This window comes from Rana temporaria, chromosome 2 (genome assembly GCF_905171775.1).
Source record: "Rana temporaria chromosome 2, aRanTem1.1, whole genome shotgun sequence".
NCBI classification, from domain to species: Eukaryota; Metazoa; Chordata; class Amphibia; order Anura; family Ranidae; genus Rana; species Rana temporaria.
In genome coordinates this window covers 132,547,439-132,568,963 of record NC_053490.1, presented here as the reverse complement: position 1 = coordinate 132,568,963, position 21,525 = coordinate 132,547,439, and the positions used below count along the sequence as shown (strand labels likewise).

At 43.2% G+C, this 21,525-nt stretch overlaps 1 protein-coding gene across 2 annotated transcripts in view; it reads right to left on the bottom strand.

Annotated features, from left to right (window-relative positions):
- Positions 1-21,525, bottom strand: part of DGKA (diacylglycerol kinase alpha) — a 275,733-nt gene that overhangs the window by 27,075 nt on the left and 227,133 nt on the right. For both annotated transcript variants that reach the window (XM_040341070.1, XM_040341071.1), the window contains 6 exons: positions 17,974-18,048; positions 16,301-16,420; positions 16,087-16,204; positions 12,457-12,545; positions 9,721-9,840; positions 3,235-3,333 (listed from right to left, as the gene is read on the bottom strand). In XM_040341070.1, coding sequence (XP_040197004.1) covers positions 3,235-3,333; positions 9,721-9,840; positions 12,457-12,545; positions 16,087-16,204; positions 16,301-16,420; positions 17,974-18,048 — 621 coding nt within the window. The remainder of the gene's footprint in view (positions 1-3,234; positions 3,334-9,720; positions 9,841-12,456; positions 12,546-16,086; positions 16,205-16,300; positions 16,421-17,973; positions 18,049-21,525) is intronic.

Here is a 21,525-nt window from a genome sequence, read left to right as displayed (position 1 = left end):
CATTCGACGCATGCGAGGGATGGCGGGCGCTCGGACATGTACGGTAGGTCTGTACAGACAACCGAACATGTCCGAGCGGGCAGGATTCCAGCGGACTGTTTTAAAACAAGTCCAGGAATATTTGTCCGCTGGAAAAAGGCCCGGCGGGCAAATGTTTGCTGGAATCCTGCACGCTCGGGCCTACACACGACCGAACATGTCTGCTGAAACTGGCCCGCAGACCAGTTTCAGCAGACATGTTTGGTCGTCTGTACGGGGCCTAAGAGTTACGATTTTAATAAATGAATGATACTTTTAATTACTACACTATGAAGGATTACTTTCCTTACCCTTGACATATGGAGTGAGCGTGGGAGAGAGAACTTTAAAGTGATCTATACTTAGGATTGTCTGGAGTTCCCTGGAAATCCTGGAACAGAGCCAAGATAGAAGCAACATGAACCTGGAAACTACAATTATAAGGCTTCATTATAGCCTTGTTATGGTAAGAGTTCTGGGAGCACAGAGGTGACACAAGAAGGTGAAAACGCGTCGTTTTGGTTATATATGCACTAACACAGCACTTTAGTGGGAGAACACTACATTTGATATATCATTGTTGGAGGAATGAACTAAAATTTATTATGAACTTTATCATTCACATTATTATTTTATAGTATTTGTATTGCACGTTGTTGATTATTTATTATATGGTTTGATATTCAGAATATTTTGATTGACACACCACTGTGGATACAATATATGACATAATTGGTTTACAACATTTAATCTGCGCAGCACCCATCAACACTAAATTCATATTGCTTTATTTGTGGGAACACAACTGGTGATGCAGCAACTAGCTATTTATTATTTTCAAATTTTTTGGTTTATTCCACATTGGTAGTGCAGAGGCATATTCACACTATAATTAGTAACTTACGTGACTGATGATTAAACCAGGCACATCTAGGTACAGTGGGGATCGAAAGTTTGGGCACCCCAGATAAAAATTTGTATTAATGTGCATAACGAAGCCAAGGATCAATGGAAAAATCTCCAAAAGGCATCAAATTACAGATTAGACATTCTTATAATATGTCAAAAAAAGTTAGATTTTATTTCCATCATTTACACTTTCAAAATTACAGAAAACAAAAACATGGCATCTGCAAAAGTTTGGGCACCCTGCAGAGTTAATATCTTGTACTGCCCCCTTTGGCAAGTATCACAGCTTGTAAACGCTTTTTGTAGCCAGCCAAGAGTCTTTCAATTCTTGTTTGAGGTATCTTTGCCCATTCTTCCTTACAAAAGTCTTCCAGTTCTTTGAGATTTCTGGGCTGTCTGTCACGCACTCCTCTTTTAAGGTCTATCCATAGATTTTCAATTATGTTGAGGTCAGGAGATTGTGAAGGCCATGGCAAAACCTTCAGTTTACGCCTCTCGATGTAATCCCCCGTGGATTTTGAGGTGTGTTTAGGATCATTATCCATTTGTAGAAGCCATCCTCTCTAACTTCAGCTTTTTCACAGATCGCATCAAGTTACCATCCAAAATTTGCTGAAGTTTTATTGAATCCATTTTTCCTTCTACTCGTGAAATGTTCCCTGTGCCACTGGCTGCAATACAACCCCAAAGCATGATTGATCCACCCCCATGCTTAACAGTTGGACAGAGGTTCTTTTCATTAAATTCTGTGCCCTTTCTTCTCCAAACGTACCCTTGCTCATTCCGGACAAAAAAGTTATATTTTAACCTCATCGTCCACAGAACTTGTTTCCAAAATGCATCAGGCTTGTCTATATGTTCATTTGCAAAGTTCAAACGCTGATTTTTGTGGTGACGACGTAGAAGAGGTTTTCTTCTGATGACTCTTCCATGAAGACCATATTTGTACAAGTATCTCTTTATAGTGGAATAGTGTACCACAACTCCAGTGTCTGCCAGATCTTTCTGGAGGGATCGTGCAGTCAAACGTGGGTTTTGAATTGCTTTTCTCACAATCCTGCGAACTGTTCTGTCTGATATTTTTCTTGGTCTTCCAGATCTTGCTTTAACTTCCACTGTTCCTGATGACTGCCATTTCTTAATTACATGCTGAACAGAGGATATTGACATCTGAAAACGCTTTGCTATCTTCTTATAGCCTTCTCCAGCTTTGTGAGCGTCAACTATTTTCAGTTTCAGTTTTCCAGACAACTGCTTAGAAGAACCCATGGTGCTGATTGTTGGGGCAAGGTCAGATGAGTCTGGGCATTTAAAACCTTTGAGATTGACATCACCTGGTCTTCCCAGACGATGATTGAGAACAATCCATGACACTGGCAGGTCTCAGCTTTGCAAAGGGGGCAGTGCATGCTATAAATTCTGCAGGGTGCCCAAACTTTTGCAGATGCCATTTTTTTGTTCTCTGTAATTTTGAAAGTGTAAATGATGGAAATGAAATCTAACTTTTTTTGACATATTATAAGAATGTCTAATCTGTAATTTGATGCCTTTTGGAGATTTTTCCATCTTTCCTTGGCTTCGTTATGCACATTAATACAAATTTTTACCTGGGGTGCCCAAACTTTCAATCCCCACTGTATGCAGGCATCTGGGGGAAAAGCTGTCCACATAGACCGTCTCCACACCGGCATCGACGTCATCCCTTCCATGCTGCGCTCTACGAGTGCTTCAAGCCTCGCTTTCAGATCGCTTTACTGCAAGGTAGTCTTCCCGGTCACGATTGCAGACTGACAGTGGTGAGAGCCGGCGGTGCTGAGGAACAGCTTTATCCCTGATGCCTGCATACTTGGATGTGCCCGTTTTAATCATCAACCATGTGAGTTGCTAAATGTTGTACCTTAATTAAATGTAACCATATTGCTACACTTAGAGGCGCCTCTCTTCTCTTTTATGCTATGTAGATCCTGCTGGATTTTGCTTCAAATCCCTAATTGTTATGGCTGCCATTTGTGGATGGATATTTTATGGTTACAAAACCGATCACATTGCTATAATCTTTTTATGTGGACTATAGACTGAAGGACTTATGAACAAATGGTTGTGCAATGAATCATCGAGTTTGCATTATTTCTTATTGGGAAATTTGCTTTGATGTACAAGCATTTTGGATTACAAGCATGTTTCCGAAACAAATTATGCTCACAATCCAATGTTTTACTGTAGATGTTAGGCACATCTGTGCTGCCTTTGCATTTTGAAATGCTTTATTAAATAAGCATGACAGGCTTGGGCATTTGTTCTACTTACCAGAATTACTGGATAAATGGAGGAAGGAGGCAGTATATGGTCTCGCAGGGTGCCACCATCACACTTTAGAGATACTAAGGAAACACATTCATCATGAACCTAAAGTAAATTAAAGAAAAACTGTTTATAAAGGCAGCAAGCCCATGTAAAATATGAATTATATTTTTAAACCTATATAATAGGTTTCCTAGCTGTTTTTGTCTACCCTGTCTCTAGCAAAAAATATAAAAAATTCACTTATTTCTATAGTGCAACTCTACAAATTGTTGTCCTATATAAGACCTTGTAGTTTACTGTTTTAATGCTTATAGTAGGTTTAAAAAAAAATCACCCCCCTTTAAAATAATCACATTTTGTTGCTTTGCAGCCTGAAATGAAGAAAGACACAGTTTTTGTTTTATCCAGCTGTATTAACTAGTGCACCTTATAACATCCACGTGAAAGATATAACACCAACATGTCAGAGAAAATTAAAAAAAAATGTAAAACAGATCAGAGTTGGAAAAAGGATCACCCCCTTATGTCAGTTCTTTGTTGGACCACAATTTGCTTTAATTACAGGCTTTAGTCTATTGGCATATGTCTCTACTAACTTTGCACATCTAGGGGCAGATCCTCAAAGATCTGCACCCGCGCAGCGTATCTGAGATACGCTACGCCGCCGTAACTTACCTGGCTTTGGTTTGAATCCAGAAAGAATTCGCGCCGTAAGTTACGGCGGCATAGTGTATCTCTCGCGGCGTAAGGGCGCGGAATTCAAATGCAGCGAGTAGGGGGCGTGTTTCATTTAAATGAAGTGCGTCCCCGCGCCGAACGAACTGCGCATGCCCCGTCCGTCAAAACTCCCAGGGTGCATTGCTCCAAATGACGTCGCAAGGACGTCATTGGTTTTGACGTGAACGGAAATGGCGTCCAGCCCCATTTACGGACGACTTACGCAAACGAAATTTTAAAATTTGACGCGGGAACGACGGCCATACTTAACATTGCGTACGCCACCAGCAGCTTCAACTATATGCCGAAAAAAGAACGGAAACGACGTAAAAGAATGCAACGGCCGCTCGTACGTTCGTGGATCGTCGGAAATAGGTCATTTGCATACTCGACGCGGAATACGACGGGAACGCCACCCAGCGGACGCCGAAGAATTGCATCTAAGATCCGAAGGCGTACCAAGACGTACGCCTGTCGGATCTAACCCAGATGCCGTTGTATCTTGTTTTGAGGATTCAAAACAAAGATACGACGCAGGAATTTTGAAAGTACGCCGGCGTATTAATAGATACGCTGGCGTACTTTCTTTGTGGATCTGCCCCCTAGACTTTGCAATATTTGCTCACTCTTCTTTGCAGAACTGCTCAAATTCAGTTAAATTTGATGGCGATGGTTTGTGGACTGCAGTCTTCAAGTAATTCCTCAGATTTCAATGAGGTTTGCGTCTGGGCTCTTACTAAGCCATGCAAGGACATTCACCCTTTTCTCCTTCAACCACCATGTGGTAATTTTTGCTGTGCTTCAGGCAGGGGTCAAGTCCTGGGGAAAAAAGTTTGGGAACTCCCACTCAAGATCCACTCCCCCACCAAAAAAAAAATGATACGCTCATATGCATAATTACTAAACCACAAGTTCTTTCTAAATCCTGCGATAACTCACGGCAGACCTCCGCAATGTCTCCTGGAAACAATGACAAAAGCTCCCAGGAGACATTGCGGAATTGAGGAAGTGACGGAATACCCGCACACTACCCGATGAATCCATGTACAGGAAGCGGCCAGTAACATAAAGGATTACTAAGGTTCGCCTGCCGCTGACAGTGACTCGAGCTGGGCATCGCCGCTTAGTGAAGGATTGGCTTGGGCGGCTCGGCTGCTCTCAGCTGCTCTAGTCCTGCAAAGGGAACTGCGTTCCTGCTGTGGAAAAAGTGCAGGAACTCCGTTCCCATGCGTTCCCGCAGGACTTGAGCCCTGGCTTCAGGTCATAGTCATGTTGGAAGGTAAACCTTTCCATTGACAACTTTTTTGGCAGAGGGCAGCAGATTTTCCTCACAAATGTAATGGTATTTTGCTCCATCCATTTCTCTTCTATCCTGTCAGGTGCTCCAGTCCTTGCTGCGGTGAAACACCCCATAACAGGAGATTACTCCCTCCATGCTTTACTGTAGGAATGGTGTTATTTGGATGGTGAGCTGTATTGGATTTCTGCCAGACATATCGTTTGGTGTTGAGGCCAAATTCAATTTTAGTCTCATCTAACCATGCTGCCCTCTGCCAGAAAGTTGTCCATGAGAAGAAGGTTTACATTCCAGCATGACAATGACCCAAAGCACACATTAAAAATGGCCACACAGTGGTTGAAGGGGAAAAAGGTGAATGTTTTTGCGTGGCCTATTCAGAGCCCAGACTTAAACCCCATTGAAAATGTGTGGAATTACTTGAAGACTGCAGTCCACAAATGGTCACCATCAAATTTAACTGAAGTTAAACAGTTCTGCAAAGAAGAGTGGGCAAATATTGCAAAGTCTAGATGTGCAAAGTTAGTAGAGACATATCCTAACAAGATAAATGCTGTAATTAAAGGCGTTGTAAAGGTTTGTTCTTTATTTTCTAAATTGGTTCCTTAAAGCTACTGCATTGTTGGTTCACTTACCTTTTCCTTCAATTTCCCTTCTAAATGTTTTTTTTCTTTGTCTGAATTTCTCACTTCCTGTTTCTCCTCAGTAAGCTTGCCACCATCATCTGAGCCATTCTGGCTGGGGGTTAGTCAGCGTGCTTGCCCCCTCCCTTGGGACTACATCCCTGCAGGAAGATGCAACACAGCGTCTCCCTGCAGGGATGTAATCCCAAGGGAGGGGGCGAGCAGGCTGACTAACCCCCAGCCAGAACGGCTCGGATGATAGGCAAGCTTACTGAGGAGAAACAGGTGAGTGAGAAATTCAGACAAAGAAAAAACATTTTTAGAAGGGAAATTGAAGGAAAGGGTAAGTGAACCAAAAATGCACTAGCTTAAAGGAACCTATTTAGAAAATTAGAAAACAAACCTTTACAACCCCTTTAAAGCAAAATGTGGTCCAACAAAATAATGAATAAGGGGGTGATCCTTTTTCCAACTCCAACAATTCTGTTTTTGAGGGGTTTTTTTTCTGACATGTTGATGTTATATCTTTTACTTGGATGTTATGAGGTGCACTAGTAAATGCAGGTGGAGATTACAAAAACAGTGTCTGTCTGCATTTCAGGCTGCAAAGCAACAAAATGTGATATTTTAAAGGGGGTGATTCTTTTCTATACCCACTATATGAAAAGCAACTTTTACCTTTGATAGACAATCTAAAAATAACAACAAGATGATTTGGATGTTATACAAGCTGTTAAGGAAACTGTCAAGGTATAAATTTCATCTCTTTCAAGAGACAAATAGTATTGTGTAGACTGAGCTGTATAGTATTGTCACAAAGCAGACACACAGGCCCGGATTCTCAGAGGAGATACAACGGCGTATCACCAGATACGCCGTCGTATGTCTGACTTGCGCCGTCGTATCTATGCGCCTGATTCTTAGAATCAGTTACGCATAGATATCTATTAGATCCGACAGGCGTAAGTCTCTTACGACGTCGGATCGTAACTGCATATTTACGCTGGCCGCTAGGGGTGTGTACGCTGATTTACGCGTCGAAATATGTAAATCAGCTAGATACGCGAATTCACGAACGTATGCAAGGCCGATGCAGTAAAGTTACGCCGTTTACGTTAGGCTTTTCCCGGCGTAAAGTTACCCCTGCTATATGGTGGAGTAAGTGTGGCGTACCAATGTTAAGTATGGCTGTCGTTCCCGCAATGAAATTTGAAAATTTTACATCGTATGCGTAACTCGTCCGTGAATGGGGCTGGACGTAATTTACGTTCACGTCAAAACCAATACGTCCTTGCGACGTATTAGGAGCAATGCACACTGGGAGATTTCCACGGACGGCGCATGTAGGGTCATGGTTATTTTACATAACACACGCCCCCCTGTTCCAAATTTGAATTAGGCGGGCTTACGCCGGCCGATTTACGCTACGCCGCCGCAACTTATGGAGCAAGTGCTTTGAGAATACAGCATTTGCCCGTCTAAGTTGCGGAGGCGTAACGTAAATCGGATACGTTACGCCGCCGCAAAGATACGCCGCTGTACGAGAATCTGGCCCACATTATTTAACAGCCCAATTAAGAGCTGGATTGTATGATACAACTAAAAATAAGATTTGCTGAAAACTAATATTTATTTGTTTGATTTGTTAGAGACTTTAGTTACACTTCACTATGGTTCACTAGTTATGCTAAGCGAGTGCATTTAACCTTTGCTACTTGTAGGGGGCATAAAAGCTATTACTCATACTTCAGTCAATATGCTGCAGCACATTAAACACATTAATGATATATCGGCATTTCATTCTCCTCTTCAGCTACAATACATTGCACAAATAAAAAGCGTAATGTGGACCCATCTGTGGTTATTAATGTAAAGTACTTTTTAGTAATTGCTATCCTAAATTTGAATGTCCATTTATTTAACTATGCAAGTACTTACCTTGGAATTCAATAAACTTGTTCAGCTCTAAGTCATAATTCAATGGTTACATAGTGTATAGTTAAAAGTTAAAGTGGTTGTAACCCAAAAAAAAATAAACAAAATGCTCCTGTCCCTTTAAGGCACGAGATATAGCACAGTGCTTTTGCCATGTCAATTGTCCCTTTCTATGTTGTGCAATACCTGGCTGATCCTGCCTGTTCTGGTCTTTCCCTCTGTAAACTGACCACATTTATCATGGCTGCTGATCTGTGATAGCGTGGTCAGTTTACGTGCCTCTGTAATGCAGCTCTGCATATCCCCCCTCTCCTCCTCCCTCTCTCTACCCATCTCTTCTGTAGTCTGTGTGAGAGCCGATTTCCTCCCCTCTCATGTCTGTGTAATTCTCATCCCTGCAACTCCAGTGCTTGCAAAGTAAAGTAACATATATTAATTACTTTGACCTTTTCTGTTGTAGGTCCCTGTTCAGTAGAGTGTGTGCATTTTCCTAAAATTATAATGCTAAATACCTTCTTTGCAGATCCCTACTATGCAGACACAGGACCTCACTCTGCTAGCTTACATTAATCAGAGGGAAATCTCAGCCCCTCCCACTGTACTCACTTACTTACTTGGGAAGGGAAGCTGAGGGAGGTCACAAGACAGGATAGCATAGCTCTGCAAAGAAGGTATTTAGCTTTATAATTTTAAGAAAACACACACACTGTACTGAACAGGGACCTAAAGCAGAGAGAATCAAAATAATTAATACATGTGACTTTACAACTACTTTAGGGAAGTACACATATCAATCAAGTTTAGCCTCTTAGAAACCCCAGAAGTTTTGGCCCAAATTAAAGCAAAACAAAAAACCTTGAATGAATTTAGACAATTTTATCATCCCGTCTTCTTTTTAAAGATGGATACCAGGTATGCATATTTTTGCATAGTTACATTGGTCCAGCTTGGACCTTAAGTATGCATGTGTCATACTGGAAGATCCTCGTGGAAGCTGGATACCACTGTAGTAGTCATCAACACTGCAGTGATCGTTGCTAGCTTATGGGTCCCTTGCCAAGTGGCTGACCTGCTGCATAGTGAACACAGGAGGTCGCACACATGGCATGGGTGCAAAGTATTCTTTAATTGGACGAGGTGGAGAGGCCTAGCGGTCTAAGCAGGGAACACTTTGCATTATTGAGATAATGCAAAGTTTTCTGTGAATGGTGTGTATGCTAAATGAGCCACCTCGTTAGTTTTTATTGCTGTATACGCCCCTGTTAAGGAGATTCACCCTCGCTAATTGTCCTGTTTACCATTATTATTGAACGTAAAAGTACAATAATTTTGGGTTGTCCTTAGAAAAGTAATAGAGGGGAAATCTTCCAATAGGGATACTGGTTCTGATGACCTGGGGGTCCCTAAGGCATTCCCTTAATTTGCAGAGATTTCATCTCACTTCCTGTTCTCAATGCAAAGACTGTAGGCTTTGTGTAATTTAGCGATAGAGAAAAGATCAGCTGCAGAGATACCACACAGACAATACTGATGACTAGACTTCTATCCTCTGCCTCTTTCAGTGTTCAGTTCCAAGAGTTCTCCAAGAAACTTGAATCCCAGGGAGCTCTATTATGCAAACAGCAACTTTAGTCCTTGGAGGTTTTTGTTTAACCCCCTCTGCCTCACACATCTCTCTACTAGTCCATCACTATGTTGGACAGTTTCATTGAGTAATAGTGAGGTATGGAGGATAAGGACAAATGCCACACTGGGAATGAAGACTACTAATTGTTTGTACGTATGGTAGGTATGCTAGTTCATGTTTTCCTTAATTCTCGAGGCTTTACACACAGGTTTTCTTTTACATTGCATTAACATTTCAAAAAAAATTCTATTCAGGTCTGTGTATGTGTTTTGATTTGCTAGTATTCTCACCTTCACATGACACCAGACACAGCGTTGGCCAGTAAGACTCTGGAAACTCTTTATCTTTTTCTGACATCGGTCGCACTTGTTGGCCTCACATCCACCTTTAACCCACATGTGAGTCTGCCCCTGAAAGGTAAAAGTAGAATTACAGTACACGCTGAGTACAGACAATGGCATCCCTAGGGGGCCTCATTGGCACGGAGAAGAGCGAGTTGCAGAAAGGACTCCATGAGCACTGTGTGGGGGGGGGGGGGAGGACACAAGCCTTCACTTTCATCTTCACCTTAGTTACTGAGTAAAACAGACCGATTTCTCCCATCCTTAGGACAGGAGAACCAGCCTGTAAAATCCGAGAGTGGTGACTGCAAGCTGAGCCGAGTGTCAGTCTATGACACTCTTTCACAGCCCAGCGAGTCCAGCCACCCCCCTCACTCTCCTCACATACAAGAAGGGAGGGATACAGCTCCTCCTCCTTTCAGTCCCGCCCACACTATCCCAGTGTGCTGTATCTGAAGAGAGGGGATGTGTGGGCGGGAAATATGAAAATCAGCAGCATTCCTGGCTGTGTGTGAATGATGCCTGAGATTCTAGCCTGGACCGTGGGTAAGTGTGTGCACTGCAGACTGCAGTACACTGTAATCACTGAACTGTATTATCTCCATCCCTTCTCTCCCCCATCTGTCTCCCCCCCCTCCTGTTCTTTCAAAACATTCACAATTTAACTTTCACTTTCAGTTAGGCAGGTAATATACTGTGCAAATTTCTTTTCTCCATCCACAGATTGCAGGAAAGAAACTTGCATGATTCCCCCATCAACACAGACAGTGGTGACAGGGGAATATCCCTCCTGCCCAGCAATTGTATTCTCCCGACAAACAGTAATTATCACTAGTGGGTATACAGCAACCACTAGTGATAATCATAAGAGAATCTGCTCATTAATGGTTCAAATCTCAGCCAGTTCCTGCTGAACCAGCTGAGATTTAAACCGTCTATGGCTGGTCTTAGCTCTTAGGCAGCCCATACATTGATCACTTTTTTTCATTCAACTATCAGGTTGAAGGAAAAAAAAAAAATGATCCAATTCCCCCATTTACACATTATAGGTGGATGGGGGAATCCTCCCAGTGTGGACCAGTGCTGGAACAACCAGAGTTGCTGTCCTGTCCCGGCTATTCACAGCGTTGGTCTCTGTCGACATGGCAGCGGCGGCAGCACATAGGAACCCAGTGCTGGTTACTTTATGGGGCTGATGTACAGGAGGGCCAGCACAATTTGTTTTTAGAGATGGGCTGGGCATGTTAAAAATTCCACATGTCGGAGCCTGCCAGGAAGCCCACACTGCACAGTGCTAATCACAGGCAGTGAGACATTTCCCGGTCTGCAGCTGCACAGATCAGGAAATGTCTCACTGGCTGTGATTAGCACTGTGGAGTGTCGGCTTCCTGGCAGGATCGGGCATGTGGGATTTCAAACATACATGAGCCCATCTCTATTGGTTGTAGACAGTTGAGCTCCCTGCGGGTTGCTTAGCAGCAGTGGAGCCTTTTCTGACAAGCTGACCGGGATGCAATCCAGGTGATGCTCCTAGTCAAATCCTAGTGTTAAATATCAGTGATTTTATTGATCAAAGCCCACACTTTACAGGCATAGAGTCCACATGGCTGCTGAACAGATCAGGAAATGTCTCACTGGCTGTGATTAGCACTGTGGAGTGTCGGCTTCCTGGCAGGATCGGGCATGTGGGATGTCAAACACACATGAGCCCATCTCTATTGGTTGTAGACAGTTGAGCTCCCTGCGGGTTGCTTAGCAGCAGTGGAGCCTTCTCTGACAAGCTGACCGGGATGCAATCCAGGTGATGCTCCTAGTCAAATCCTAGTGTTAAATATCAGTGATTTTATTGATCAAAGCCCACACTTTACAGGCATAGAGTCCACATGGCTGCTGAACATACGGTTGATTCATATATATATATATATATACAGTATATATATATATATATATATATATATATGGTTGTACTCTTGATGCTAATAAATACTGTGTTCATTAGATCTGACAGGGAGCATCACCTGGATCACATCCCGATCAGCATGTCAACAGAGAAGGTTATACAGCATTACTGCTGCTAGGTGACCCAGCTGGGGGCTCGGCTCTCTATAACCAATAGTGCCAGCCTTCCCCTACATGCACCCATAATGTCACCAGCACTAGGTCCTAATAGACTGCCGCCGCTGCCAAGGAGACAGATGCCAGGCCAGCGCTGTCAATAGCAGGGACAGGACAGCTGGGGAACCCCACAGTGGCAGAACACCAGGGTCGGTGGCAAGACAACCTTTGCAACCCTGATAGTTCTGCCACTGCTTTGAACCCTTATATTTTCTTGATGTGCTTATGACATATGTCTCTTGTTTTCTGCCACCCTGGGGGGCCCCAGTATAGTAGGAAGGGAGCTCACTGCAGAAAATGTGAAAGGGCCCATTGTGGGATCATAGTAAAGGACCCCAGGATATATATATATATATATATATATATATATATATATATATATATATACAGTATGTATATAATTGCATTTTATAGTTGGCCCCCCTACTTTTGTCCCTGTCCCCCCATGTGCCCCCCCTAAATATGAAAGCTGGAGACGCCACTGAGTACAGACAGTGCTCAAAATGTGTGAAAAACATTTATACCATGAGAATAAAGGAGGCTTTGCAGCTATAATTGAACAGCACTTACACTTGCATCTTTACGGGACTTGGCGTAGGTGCTGATGCAGTTACTTGGTGCTTTGCGAGCACAACGTTCATGCACAGTAAACTTACAGACTGTGAAATAAAAAGATACAATCACTTAAATCAGAACTTCAGCCAAAATTAACAAGATAAATGAACCGCCCATTAAAAGATAGAATTAAAAAACAGCTTTAGCAATATTAACCTTAAAGGAGTTCTCTGACCTAAAACTTTTAACCCCCGCTGTGCCCGGGCTGTAAAAATATACAAAATAAACTTTCACTTACCTGCCTACGATCTCCCGTTGTTCCGATATCGCCGTCCCGTTCTCCGGTCCCGGTCTCTTCCGCTTCCTGTGTGTCGGTGACTCATAGTGCGCTCAGCCTATCAGCGGCCGCGACGGGACATTGCTGCGGCCGCTGATAGGCTGAGCGCACTATGAGTCACCGACACACAGGAAGCGGAAGGGGCCCGGGACCGGAGAACGGGACGGCGATATCGGAACAACGGGGGATCGTAGGCAGGTAAGTGACAGTTTATTTTGTATATTTTTACAGCCCGGGCACAGCGGGGGTTAAAAGTTTTAGGTCAGAGAACTCCTTTAAATTTTGAAATTTCCCACTGCACTATTTTTTTCTGCCACTAGATGTTTAATGATGTTGCCATTAGATTAAGCACAACATCCTCTAAGCCCAGGTTGTTTTGGATCCACCTCAGCCCAGCCTGTAACAGGACAGTAAAATGAGAAGCAGCACAGTGATGAGCTCATCTCTCTGATTTCCCAACCTATCAGCATGCTCCTTACTAGCACCTACACAGAATTGCTCCTTGTTCTGCATTTTCCGTTAACACCCCAGCCCTGATGTACAGAAGAGGTTTATACCAGGTCAAACAGGAAAGGGTAAATGAACCAACATTGCACTAGCTTAAATGAACCAATTTAGAAAATAAAAGATGAACCTTTACAACCCCTTTAAAGCGGGAGTTCACCCGAAAAACAATTTTTAACATTAGATTGAGGCTCATTTTGTCAAGGGGAATCGGGTGTTTTTTTTTTTTAAATCGAAGCAGTACATCGCGTCACGAGTAGCCGAAAGTCGGTGCGGCTCTATACGGCGCCTGTGCACCGACGTTCGGCTACTTGGAAGCCTGTCGGAAGCCTGTCAATCAAATAGGAACGCCCAGTCCCGCAGCCCATACCCGGAAGCGGCGGAGAAGATCTATCTCCAAAACGGTAAGTACTGCTTTGATTTTAAATGAAATGAGCCTCAATCTAATGTTAAAATTTTTTGGGTGAACCTCCACTTTAAGTGGCATCTGTCAAGCGATTTGGCTGCAAAACGGTAATGCAAGCATTGGCCTGGGGGATGGATTCAGGATTGTCAATTCAGTGTCTCCTGTCATAATAAAGGCCCATTGAACCCCTTTAGGGAAAAGGAGCTTTGACTGATGAAAGCATGGCATTACAGTGGGCATTAATTAATATCAAAGAGGTTAAGTGGTTTGGCTACAAGGATACGAGGTCAGAGCCTAAACTCTAGAGAAAGGTTATGAGGAGGCATGTCACACTGACCTAGGAGATCCAGCTTACAGAAGAGTTGCCCACCCACTCACCCACATTTTTTCACATCTTAATTGGCAGTTTTGACCTTACCAGCAATCGACATGGTTTTAATGTCCTCAAATAAAATTTTGGGGTCAGTCTAATGCCGGTCTGGCACTGATGGTAAGGACAGGCATTTGACTATGTTAGTTTATGATTTACGTGAGCTCACAGTATACAATTGTGACTAGCACTATTTATTTTTTACATTCAGAAAAGTTCAATAAAGCGGTGGCCTTGCCCTATTTCAACTATTCCAACCCAGCCTCCGTGTAATTTTTGGGCAAGGTATTGGTCTGTTAATTGGTTTATAAAAGCATATGCTTCTCAGCAGTCAAGTCCCTTAATGTAATGTTGCTGTGGGTGAGAGATAGGGGTGTGACGGTGGTTGCTTCTACATATAGTAGTCACAGAGATTCCACTGCTGTCCATTATGGGCTGTTAACAGGTAAAACTGCAAGGGTTTTTTAAATTTAAAGTCTTGAAAATCACAGGTAGTAAATACATTTTACAAAATTTGGGCTTCATGAATATAAATATTGCAGTGGCTACTGATCTACTTTTAATATGACAGGAAGTTTCAACAAGGATACAGACAGCATTTAAAATCTAAGTATTTATTCACATGGGCACAGGAGTCTTTACATCCATGAAGAGGCCTGGGATAAAATTATTAAGTGCCTGACAGGCACAGAGGCTGTACGGATCTTTACACACATATGGGCATGTACTTGCAATAAGGGATGAATGGGCAGCTCTGGACACAGACAGTTTGCATCCAGGACCGCTTATCGATTCATCAGGGATCTGAGAATTCAGAATCATAAAGCTGAACCACATTCACTTTAAACCTGGTAATGCAGACTGTTCAGAAATAAAGACAATTAATGATAGTTTTAACTGACTGCTTGGACAGTAGCCTGTTCAGCAAATAAACCCAACAGTAAAGCAGACTTTTAGGCTGGCAATAGATGCTTAGATTTTTTTTTGATAACCAGAGTGCTGATTAAAAAAAATAAAAAATGAACAGAATTCTCCATCTACACATGTAGATGGTGCCCTTTGATAATGTCACGTATGACGAAACATGTCAGGGCGGAGCCACGCACTGACGTCACCGCGTTGAAACGTGACCCCGGAACCACGGGTGTACGAGTTTTTGTTTGTTGTTTTTATGGATTTTTCTGCCGGCAATTTTAAATGTTTTGTGTAGATGCTACACTTTTAAAATAAACCCAGCCTTATGGTACTTCACCATCTCGAGCCTCCATTTGTCTCCCTCTGTGATTCCTTCCTGGGATACCGAGTTTAGAGCGGACCGCTCGGAGGAGCTTGTTATCCATACAGGCGAGGGGAGAACCCGCTGGGAGCCGAGGAACTGCATCCCTGTTGATCTTTGTCATAGGATCGTGAGGATTTACGTGCCTTTTTGACCCCATCTGACAGGGGGTCCAACGTATTTGGTAAGAGTACCCATTTACTCCTTTCTCTGGTGTGATCTCATAGCCTCTTTTCCTTTTAAATCATCTTCCTCTGAATCAGTGGTGGACTACATTCTTCCATCATTTTTGGATTTATTCAAAATTGGACAATTGTTTCTCCACCTTTCTCGATTTATATGTTTAATTTACTTCTTGATTGATGTTTGAATATATGTTATTTGGATTTATGCTAGTAGTTGGACTGTTTAGGGCAACCACGCTCTATGGTTTATTTACAATTAAGTTTGTTTTATGTACACAATATCTACACATTTATTTTTATTTTTCAGTTTAATTTCATTCTACACACTTATTCATTAGGTTGTGTTTAAATTAGCGCAACCCATTCTTCCTGTTTCCTATATTGCCACCTGTATATCACATGTTTTAGGTGTTGCTGCTTGACTTATCGATTTTAGACCTATTATTCACTATTTTTTTATTTTTCAATATTTTTCGTCATTATTTCCTTAGCGCGAATGTATTCCCCTTGGTAGACTGTATTCAGTTGTTATACATTATCTTTACAGACACAATCCTGTCTACTCACATGTGCAGCACAGGCCTTGTTTCCTGACACCAAACAGCAATGCTTCACACACATTACAGTACACAGGCCGGTTAAAATGTTTGAGACGCCACAAATGTTGACCATCGTCTTTAATATTCTGTTTAAAATGTATAAAAAAATGATATGTTAAAACACCACCAACTTTTTTTTTTTTGTTTAAATATGTTTTTTTAGTAACCATCTATCTACTTACAGCTTCCATTCCAAGCAGCACCAGTAGGGGCACTGTTGTGAGCCCTCCTTTAAGCCATTCCTCATAGGACACAGTTCCATTGCCATCATAATCCACCTGTCTCATCATCTCTTCCAACATCTGCAGAGAAAAAAAATGTGATCATAAAGTTATATGGATGAACAAAACACATTTCATGTAGTAAGCTTGCCTTAGTAATCTTTTAATATGAGTTGTAATCATATTTACTTCTTATGAGAATCCTCCTTATTTAATTGGAAATGGAAAATATGGATGGCTGCACTCCAGTAATCAAACCACCTTTATTGCAGTAAATCCAGGTAACACAGCATGCAGAAGCAGTAGGAGCACAGTAGGGGACTGAAGGTTAACCATCTCCTCATTTCAATATTCACGTCTCAGTTGTAACCTTTTGCCTTCCTCTGTTCCCCTCCAAAGATCATGACATAAGCCTGGTACACGCGATTGGATTTTCCGGACAAAGAGTAGGACTTTTGCCCGAAGGGGCGTTGGCCAGGAATTTGTCTTGCATACAAAACGGCACACAATTGTCAGGCAACAAACCCGAAACAACGTGTTTTTTCAGCTCTTTAGCACCACCCTTTGGGCACCTTTTGTTAATGTTGTGTTTGGTGAGCATTGCTTCCGAGCATGCATGTTTGCACTTTGGACTTTTGTCCAACGCACTTGTGTACAAACGCTCGGAAAATTTGACAACAGTTGTCCGATGGAGCATACAAACGGTCGGATTTTATGCCAACAGCCTGTCATCACACAATTCCCGAAAATCCGATCGCGTGTACGAGGCTTAAGCCAACTATCACAAACAACCTAGGCCCAGATTCACAAAGGAGATACTCCGTCGTATCTCTCAGAGTATCTATGCGACTGATTCATAGAACCAGTTACGCATAGATATCCCTAAGATCCGACAGGTGTAATTGTTTTACACTGTCGGATCTTAAGATGCAGTACCGCGGCCGCCGCTGGGGGGAGTTTGCGTCGTAAACCAGCGTTGGGTATGCAAATGAGGAGTTACGGCGATCCACGACGGTTTTTCGCGTTCGCTACGTCTCCGCTAGTCTAGTTTCCCGTCGCAAAGTTAGTCGTCGTTTTTGGTGCCTTAACTTTACACAGCACACGTATGTGCTGTATAAAGTATGGCCATCGTTCCCGCGTCGAAATTTAAAAATTCACGTCGTCTGCGTAAGACGTCCGGGAATACGGAAGTACGCTACGCAGGTCGCCGATCGAAAAAATGACGTCACTTCGCGCAAAGCACGGTGGGAAATTCAAAAGGCAGCATACGCAGTAGGTCCGGCGCGGGAGCGCGCCTAATTTAAATAGCACACGCCCCTTTGAATTACGCGGGCTTACGCCTGAGGCCGCCGGCATAGGTTTTCATTGCAAGTGCTTTGTGAATCAGGCACTTGCGATGAAAACTTGCGGCGGTGTAACGTATCTACGATACATTACGCCGTCGCAGTTCTACGTGAATCTGGCCCCTAGTTCTTAAAGATGTACCAAATACACTACAAAGTACTGAAGTGTCACTTCTTATCATTGTGGGCACTCACATGTGGCGCACATAAATAGCATGGGTTGTATAATCTATGACGAAGAACTAAGAGATAGAAAAAGAATGTGAAAAGCCTCAGTAAAATATTACTTACCGGTTTAAGCTCAGTAATATCCCAGTCCAAGTATTCAGCAACTCTCATCATTTGGGTTATGATTCGATCTACCTCCTAATAAAAAAACAACATCTCAATAAAATATTTAAATAAAGATTAATGAATGGAAAATGTATGGACATCAAAGGGGACCAGAGTGAAGAAATAATGGAAAACAATGGGGCAACGGAGCAATATACACATTTCCGGGGTTGGTTTTTTTACCCTAAACTTCTCCCTACATTTTTTTTACTCCCATGCCACCAAAGATCATGTAATGCAATTAAATATATTAAAAGCAGATTCTTGTGTCACTGTAAAATTACTACTTTTGGCTATAAAATATGTATTAATAATTTATTATTTCTCAATGCTTAATGGGTGCAATTAGTTATAATAAATTATTAATACATATTTCTTATAGTCGTACTAAACATTCCTGCATAACACACTTAAAGTGGAAGTCCATGCAAAAACTAAAATCCCTGCATCTATAGCTACCGACATTCTAACACTAGCCTATGAGCTCTGCTTAGCACACATCCAACAACGGCTGTGAAATGAATGGGAAGTGACGTCACCCATAGGCCTCGTACACGCGACCAAGCAAAAACCAGCAAGAAACTTGCTGGGAGATATTTTTTTGCCGAGGAAACCGGTCGTGTGTACATTTCCGTCGAGGAAACTGTCGAGAAACTCGACGAGCCAAAAAGAGAGCATGTTTTCTATTTCCTTGACGGGAATGGAGAAAATTGGCTTGTCGAGTTCGACAGCCTAACAAGGAACTCAACAAGCAAAACAATGTGTTTCGCCCGTCGAGTTCCTCGGTCGTGTGTACGAGGCCATAGAGTTACTATGGGGCTTCCATTGACGGATGTGTCCTCTGCACCCACTTCCACAGCGAAGCTGCGGCCGACAGCTCAGTGCAGGATCAGAGCTTCCGCCGCTGGAGATCAGGTTGGATCACCTGTAGAAAAGGTATGTATACAGATTTTTTCTTTTCAGGGCTAGACAGGGTGGTGTTAGAATGTTGGTGGCTATAGATGCAGGGATTTTAGTTTTTGTATGAACTTCCACTTTCATAAACGTTCATTAAGCGCTTAGCTGTCTTTAGTAAACTGTGAATATTGCAAACTATCAATCACAACTTGCACCCCTAGATGTATTAGCTGTACTTCCCTTTTTTTAATCCGCTCTGGTCTGGTCACACGATCCTGCAGCTCTGGCTCTTCTGTATAAAGAAGCACTTGACAACAGCTGGGAATTCCTGAGGCTGTGATTTCACCCATAGGTTTCCATGGCCCAGACATTATCGGCGCTCCCTCCTGTCCCCTGCAGCAGCCTCTCACTGACACAGGGGAGCTGAAGCTGCAGGATTATGTGACCAGACTGGAGCAGATTAAAAATAGGCAGTACACAAATCTTTATTATACTGGGTAGACAGGATAGGTAGGAGGAGGGGGGAGGGAACAGTTTTAACAATAGTTACAATTAGGTTTCCTGACGCATTCATGGCAGCACACACTGGGTTGTGACTCCGCCCCCACAACCTGACAGGATTGGTTAGCTATAAATTTGAAGGGGAGACGCCCCGCACCATTCTCTTTTTTTATCCTCACCTGACAGATTGGACGAACAAGCAAGAAGCATGCCTCTTACCGCAGATCGCCCCAGCAGGTTCAGCCTCTCCTGTTTGGAAGTCCCTCCTGTACAGTCTCTAAATGAGCTTTATGGTGGGAACCCCCGTTCTGGTGGTCTCAGGGGCTCTGGAATTATACTGGCATCTGTAGCAAGCTTTAAAGAAGCTTCAAATCTCGCAGTGGTCCCCACTTTCGCTCTGTCTTTCCTTCCAGTGCAGTGTGTGCTTCCACAAAGGTATTTGTATCATTGCATTTGCCACCTAAGGTTAGTCTGTTTTGTACCTTTGCTTGCCTGTTGTTTTTTTCTCAGCTCTGCTGAGCCCTGTGGTTCCTCTGACACCCCATACTCTCGGGGTCACCGCCGCGTACCCCTCAGCGCTCTGCGCATGCACGCGGCTCAGTAATAATGCCGCCGGTCTCCTCTGCCCTCTTCCAAATGGCGGCGCCGTTTAAAAAAAAAAAAGAAACTGTCCTATCGCTCTGTAGTTCTGGCTGCAGTCCTGCTGCTCTGCTCTTCTCAGAGTGAAGATTGCACCAGGTGTGTGCAGGCTCGTCCCAGGTCAGCCTGGGCCAATTGATTACACAAAAAAAAAAAAAAAAAATAGGAACAAATAGGATAGAAGATATAATACATTTATATATTAATTTATAACATATTATAGGAGAAAGTATATCTATAATTAAACAATTAATATAATCCAAAAAATAAAAAATAAAATAAGGATAGATATATGTATATAAATCATTATATTTAATAAATAGAAATGTTGGGGGGGGGGGACATATTGTAATGTTTTCCCTTCTCTCTTTTTTCCCACCTTTCCGGGCTGTCTCCCTGCTATCCTCATGGGGGCCACTGCCCTCGCAGACCACCATCAGCTGACCAGGTATAGAGGCCGTCCAGAAGGTGGTAAGTAGAGAAGAGACAAAAAAGAGAGCTTGGCCACTGACGCTACAGTTTTGGTAGCCCTATCGGGTCAAAAGACGCAAGTTTGCGGCACAGAGGGAGATTCTAGCCATGCTTCCGGCAGAAGGCGCAAGAAGTCACTCAAGGTTACCCTCTTGCTTTCTTCAATCAAGGCATAGCCGCTCGCGTCACAGCCACTCCTGTCATAGTCGGTCCCACCGCAGACGATTACCTTCATCCCAGACGGAGCTATCTTACCCGCACCACAGCAAATGTTTGCCAAATATGCGGGGCGCCAGCCTTGCCAGGGGAATTGGCCTGCCGCTTGTGCTTCATTGAAGTAACCAAGGATTCGGAGGCCAGAGTATATACTGAGCTCCTAGGAGAATCGCACAGGGATCAATTGTGGGCGATCCTTCCCCAAGCACATCGCCCAGCACCCGGCCGTTACGCCAGGCTGCAAAAACCCTCTCTAAGAATGAGGAGTGTGAGCAGGCGTCGGACTGTCTCTTCTTTTAGTTGAACCATTTGCCCATTCAGTCGAGGAAGCGATCGGCTGGGAAGGGGTTATGGCAGAACCTCTGAAGGTTCAGAAATATTTCCTGGTGCTGAAAAGGGGGTCCTGAATCATTTCCCTTCATCAAAGAGCTGGAAAACCTCATAAAGGATGAGTGGGGGAGATCGCATAAGCGGCCCAGTATGAGCAACAAGTTTGCAGATTGTACCTTGTGGGAGTCTAGGATCAATTCTTTGATCAATGCAACTACGGTCGATTCATCTTTAATGCGACTCGCTAGAGACGTTTCTCTACTGATTGAAGATGCAGTTACCATCCGGGACGTTCTTGATCGTGAAATCAATATAGAACTGAAGGAAGCCTGCTCCACGACAGGAGACGCTAGTAGGCCGGCTATCACCATGGCGGCAGTAGCTAAAACTATCGCTGCATGGGCGGCTAACGTTGAGAATTCCATTCTAGAAGGAGCCGACCAGGGGAAGATATTA